Source organism: Haplochromis burtoni, unplaced genomic scaffold, assembly GCF_018398535.1.
Source record: "Haplochromis burtoni strain Fernald_Lab_line unplaced genomic scaffold, NCSU_Asbu1 Contig_83, whole genome shotgun sequence".
Classification (NCBI taxonomy): domain Eukaryota; kingdom Metazoa; phylum Chordata; class Actinopteri; order Cichliformes; family Cichlidae; genus Haplochromis; species Haplochromis burtoni.
In genome coordinates, this window is record NW_024582444.1 from 1170624 (window position 1) to 1177151 (window position 6528).

Genomic DNA, 6528 nt, shown 5'->3' on the forward strand with positions numbered 1-6528 from the left:
GAGAGGATGTAGCTCTTGTAGTTTCCTACACAGATAAATATCAAGAGGGAAAAATAAAAATTCTGTCCACTCCTTTGTCTAAACTGAAATATCCCAACCATAATTAAACAGATGTTTTTCTCACGGTAACTCATCTTTTTAGTTTGGCCAACTCTTATTCATGTCATCATCTTCACCTGTCATTAATGTTTAGTGACATTCTGAATGTGTGAAAACAATTTAAGACATGTGATCCCCAAATTTTGTTGTTTTTGCCATGTCATCTTTTAGTGACTCCCTATTTTATTTTGAAGGCCTGTCCCTCATGTAGCTCTATTTCCTGCCTTTGCTCATTTCCCACTATCCTTATTGTCTAATTTAGTCTATATGAACCTTATACTAGCCATTTCCACCTGGTGGGTCTTTAGCATGTATGACTTCTCAGTCTGTCATTTTATCAAGCTTTTATCCTGTGTCTTCTTTCAGCTTTTATAAAACGACTTAGACTTGGAATTTGCTGCTAACGCTCTGCATTGTGTTTTGTTAACAACTTTATGGTCAATAAAGTTACTATTTGCAACCTGCCTCTCTACCTCCTTGTTGTGGTTTTGGCTAAAATGCAATAGATATTAGCAAATAAGACACAATAAACAGTATTGCACAAATAACAAGAATGGAACTGAAAAGAATGAACAAGTGAATAATGCTGAACTGCATGTTGTATGTTTCTAATAATGTCCACAAAGTTATTAATATTGAAGTAGAAGCCTTACTTTGCTTAAACTTGGGTCTTCTTGTATTCTATAGCAATGATTTAGCCAGCTGATTTATCATCAACCATATGGAAACTTCTATCGCTGTACTTGATTATAAAAAATACATTCAGTACTTTTTCTTTAGTTTTGCTATCATGTTTTCATGCTGTGCTTCTGTGAATACTTCTCATTGCTTATATTACATTGTAGACTAAAAAAAAAACTAAGTACGTTTCAAAATTGTTCCATTAAGGAAGCCGGCATGATTGTACCATCCTTTTTAAACAGAAAAGAGAAAGTAAAACAAGTGTTAAAGCGCAAAAATATTACATTAAATATTCCAGGATGCGACATTATAATTGTGTTGTTGTTTATATTTTTTTGACTGTGTTGGCATAATTGTGCTTTAACAGTTATTGCAAAAGAATTTTGTGAATGAAAAAGAAGTGAAGTAATTAAGGGGAAAAGAGAGAAGAATGAGCAACAGTAAACAAAGAAGAGCAGGGTGAACTACAGCGCAAGAGAGGAAAGAGGCAATGAATGAGATCTCGTAGCTCTTATAACAATCGACCACTAATGTCAGGATGTTATATCCATGTAGATCTGATAATGACAGTAATATATCCACCCTGAGCACACGTGTGCACACACGCACGCACACACACACACACACACACACATACAAATAAATGCATGTGTACACACACGTTGCCTATGTATCATTTTTCTTGAGCCCTGGGGTGGTGCAGGCCAGCAAAAAGAACTCAGTTAGTTGATCATGACTCTAATATACAACCACCATCAACACCATAAATCTGCAACACACATACACACACACACACACACACGCACACACAAAGCAGGAGGCTATGCACGCCCAATAAGTACACACACCGCTCTCACACAAACACCCACACAAAATCAATAGTGTAGACAGGAACCATGCGTGGTGATTCAGTGCACCCCCGTCCCACCCACGGTCTTTAACTCTGCTGTCGAACAGATGTGTGGCCTTGGACTTGAAATCCTTTTTCTACAGGATGAGGAGAATTTAAATTGTGCAGTGAAAAAGAATTCAGTCTCAAACACAGTGCAAAATAAACTCTGAGAAAACTAGCTGCATGCCTATTTATTTTTTCTTTTAACAATAGTGCCATTATAAAGTAACCTGAGATATTTGGGTTTTTTTTTTTCTTACATGCAGATGTGGGATGTAGGAATGAAGGCTCTGCTGTCTTTGTACAGACTTAATGCAAAATAAGGGTAATCAGTGGAACAAACTGGCCATCTGATCTTAACTCTATTCAAAAATATGAGGCGAAGGCAACCAGTGTGAAACCCAGGGAAGTAGTAACAACATTTATATATTTGTACCATTTGAAATTCTAAGTGTAGTCTATAAAAAGATATTTAAATATTCAGAAAATTTTCCTTATTGCTGAGCCATGCTGCCAATACAAAGTTTGTACACACTGAGCACATGAAGTGCATACTGTATGTCTTTTGAAACTGAGACTACGCCGAGTAAAGAGTAAATATATGTGGTTAATCATCAGTTTCTACTTGGAAAGGAACATTTCATTCAAACAAAAACTGATTCTGCCAAACAAAAATGATTCTCTTTGGCATCGCTTATCACTCAGCTGTGATCACTGAGCATTGATTGGCTGTAATAATAATAATGGATTGGATTTATATAGCGCTTTTCAAGGCACCCAAAGCGCTTTACAATGCCACTATTCATTCACTCTCACATTCACACACTGGTGGAGGCAAGCTACAGTTGTAGCCACAGCTTCCCTGGGGCAGACTGACAGAAGCGAGGCTGCCATAGCGCGCCATCGGCCCCTCTGGCCAACACCAGTAGGCGGTAGGGTAAAGTGTCTTGCCCAAGGACACAACGACCAGGACAGAGAGCTCGGGGATCGAACCGGCGACCTTCCGGTTACAGTACCGCTTCTAAAAGATGTGCTTTCTTTTACCACCATTATATTTATGTAATGATGATAAAATGAATTAAAAGACGTCTTTTAAGCAGCGGCCCCAAACCTGAAGGAAAAATGTAATTCGCCATTTAAACGAAACACAAAAAAACAAAAACACCATGGTCTGCTGCTAATTTTTAAAGAAAGGAAATTAACTAACATTAAATCCAAGTTTTTGTTGAGAATGTTGTTGAGAATGAAGGGAAAGGAAAACCATAACAGCAATTCAATCCTTTAACCGTTTTGAAGATGCTAGCATCCATTTTTAGTTCATAAAACAGTTCTTGAACTCTAATTACAATCAGCTGATTTCAGTTCACGTGTAAGAGGAGGAAAATAGTGACGCAGTCTAGAGCGTGGATATGAACTTTTTATTGCACAAAAGGACGAGATAAATGGCAAAGTGGAAAATCCTGGACAGAAACAACTGCTTTATGCTGCTAACATAACTTTGGTTCTTTGCAAGCATCCACCGAGAGAGCATGCTAATGATAAACTAGCCAAGAACCCAGAGTGAAAGCTCAGTCAATACCGACCTCAGCAGCCAGACCCTGAACTTCAACAGGTAACAAGCAGAGGAGCAAACAGGCTGCAGCCTCCGTTTCTACCTGTTCACGTTTCTAAAGCGGAAGGCGATTGCTTTTTTTGTGCTGGTTTTCATCTTTGCTTTGTTGCAGCTAGCTTTGGATTCTACTAAGAGAAAGATCTTAGAGATCTGTGTTCTCACTGGGAATTTGTGTTTGTGTGTGTGGGGTTTTTATATTTTTACATATTGTTATGAAATTAATATAACGAGTAGGATCACAAATTACTTTTTCCTGGGAGTAATCAAGTAATGTACCACATTACTTGAAAGAAGAATGTCCCGTGTAATATGTGTAATAATGACTTTTTTGAGTGACGACTCCAACACTGATCAAAGCAAAGAGGGCAAATACCTCAGCAAACATTTGACCCACAGCATGCAATTAATTTGCATGAATGTATTTTCTTTACTGCTGCTTAGCAATGATGGTGACTCTTGAAACTGAGCCAATGAGAACCTCATGACAATCAATAAGAGAATCGATAAGGGATCAAATAATGGAATTGGAATCTCTAAATTCTCATTAATTCCCATTCCTAATCCCTACCACCACACAAACCAGTTTTTGTATGCACTTGCACACACAAACCACTTCTTATTCTAGACGTGTCATGAGATGGATTTCGAGTTTGTGTGTGCATGTACGAGTGGGTGTACGTGTGTGTGTCGTAATTGAGTGTGCCTCACGTGGGTGATTGCTCGGGCCTCCTACATGTCTAAAGTAATCAAAAGGAGTGAATGTAACCTTGGGGCAGTTTACAGGAGCTCAGCACACAGACACACATATTAGTCTCAAACACATCTATAAAGAATATAATGTACACTCTTACAGGTATAGATTAAAAAGCTCACATATGTGGTCTTCAAGTACTATATGCAAATGCTTAGTTTTACTGGTGGCTTTGAGAGGTAGAGCAGCAGAATGACAATGAGCTGAAACAGGAGGTGCCACCCTGTGTGGCAACTCTGACACTGTGCCTGTCGGCCACATGTTACGGTACAGCAACTTAATATTAAATTTAAATTTCCCTCCATTAAGCCAAGTGTTCACAATTTTTTTTCTTGTCCTGTCCTACTTTTTTTTTAATTTTTTATCACTTGCACTATTTTATAATATCTGTTTTCATCTTGTATTTTCTTGGTGTGTGTTCCAGCCACCCACTCCGGGTCTGTGTGTGCTCCTTTGGTCACTTCCTGTTTTATTCAGCAGTCTCCTTTCTCATGTGTCCAGTTGGTTTGCTTCTTGTCTTTACTCACTGCTGTGATTTGCTGCTTTTTCCTAATTGTTTTCACCAATTAGGTTCCACTTGTGTATTTAGCCTCTGTTTAACCTCAGTTCTTTCTGTGTGCAGTGCACCCATGTTTTTCCCATATGTTCTTCATAGTATGCCTTTCAGTACACTTAGTTTGTTATTTGTTAAGTTTTTGTACATATTTTCTGTATTTTTGATTTTTTTTATAATGTTTCACTCCCTGTTTGCTATTTGTTTTTCTTCTTTGCTGTTGTCTGCTAGGCAGAGCAGCATCAGCACCAGAGATGCCAGTAGGATTAACAAATTGATTCACAAGGCTGGAACCATCACTGGCCAGAGTTTGGAGCCGTTTGAGTCAGTGAGGGACAGGAGGTCACTGAACAAACTGCTCTCCATTATGGACAACCCATCACAACTCCCTCCACTCCACACTACTAAGGAAGCAGAGCTCCTTATCCCTCTGACTGATTCAACCCAATTACCATAAATAACGCTTCAGGAAATCGTCCTGCTGTTCTCTCTCAGACTGTATAAAAACTCTTTGTTCTATGACAGATGAACACACCTGTCAGGTATAAGAAATCTGCCAATTTTAATTCATACTTAGCAGTATTATCATGATATAAATGCTGCATGCTCTTTGAATATGTGGGACTCAAACTAAATTCATCATATATATATACACAACAAGAGTTTTCTTTATCTTCATGTATCTCCATGATTGAACTCATTAACTTTAGTCATTGTTATCTGATTTGTAAAACAACATTTCCTGGATGATTCAATTTAAAACCTGGTGATGGTAACATCATTTAGGATAATTCTGTCAGTGACAGCTGAGAGTAATGGAAACAGTGGAGGAGGTGAAGGCTGACAGGTAATTGACTCCAACCTCTCTGTGTGACAGAGGAGGGGGATGTGTGGGTTTCTGTGTATTTACCACAAGTGTTATACTTGAGATCAATAACCTATATAATGGCTGTTACCGCAATCTTTTATTAGGTCAAGGTATTTTTCACTGACATTCCTGGTCTTTTTTTAATATATACACATACACACACACTCAGACATAAACCCCCAAATCCTTCTCATGCAGTCCTTTGCAGAGGTTTCAGGAAATGACGCATAGTACATTAGTTGGAACTGAGGACATTTTAGCCAAGTACCAAGATCTAAATCTTAGTCTTATGTCTGTGTCCACCACAGGTGTAAACATACACATACATATACACTTACCTAGAAGTCATTAAATTATTATAAGTATTTGCCATAAGGGAAGCTTGTCCTCAAAATATGAGTAAACATGTTAATGTCCCCACAACATTAGTAATACCAACACACACACACACACAACACACACACACACACACTATACACACACACAAACACACACACACACACACACACACACACACACACACACTTCCACAGATGCAGAATCACACAGAGGCCATCTGGATACTTGCAGGGTACTAATTCAATTGAAGCTAGAAGTCTATTTTTATGCCTGTTAACTGTACAAATGCAGAAGCACATTTGTGACTATAGAGACATAAATTCAGACTAAATTGATTTCCTAACAAATATATTCAGACTTTTATATTCAGAAGTTATAATTATTATTAAATGTTAAGCTTTGTTTTATCCAAGTTCAGGTTGATAGTGGAATTTTCTTCCACTTCATACAAGGGAAACTTATTTTGCTAGTTAACCCCTTAGCAGTCCTATTAGTCCCCTAAACCATCCAATGTCCCGTGGGCGGTACGTCCGACTGCTAACAGTTTAACACACATAATATCCTGATTACCTGTCAGGTACATTTCTTCTCCTTCTAGGAACATCATGTGACAGCGGGCACATCTCGCACAGCTGGGGTGGTAATGTTTTCCTCCAGCCTGCAGGAAAGGAAAGGAAAGGAAAGGAAAGGAAAGGAAAGGAAAGGAAAGGAAAGGAAAGGAAAGGAAAGGAAA

At 38.3% G+C, this 6528-nt stretch overlaps 1 protein-coding gene across 3 annotated transcripts in view; it reads right to left on the reverse strand.

Moving 5' to 3' along the window:
- LOC102288874 (actin-binding LIM protein 3) overlaps positions 1-6528 on the reverse strand; it is a 59928-nt gene that overhangs the window by 30691 nt on the left and 22709 nt on the right. For all 3 annotated transcript variants that reach the window (XM_042222297.1, XM_042222298.1, XM_042222299.1), the window contains one exon: positions 6366-6453. In XM_042222297.1, coding sequence (XP_042078231.1) covers positions 6366-6453 — 88 coding nt within the window. The remainder of the gene's footprint in view (positions 1-6365; positions 6454-6528) is intronic.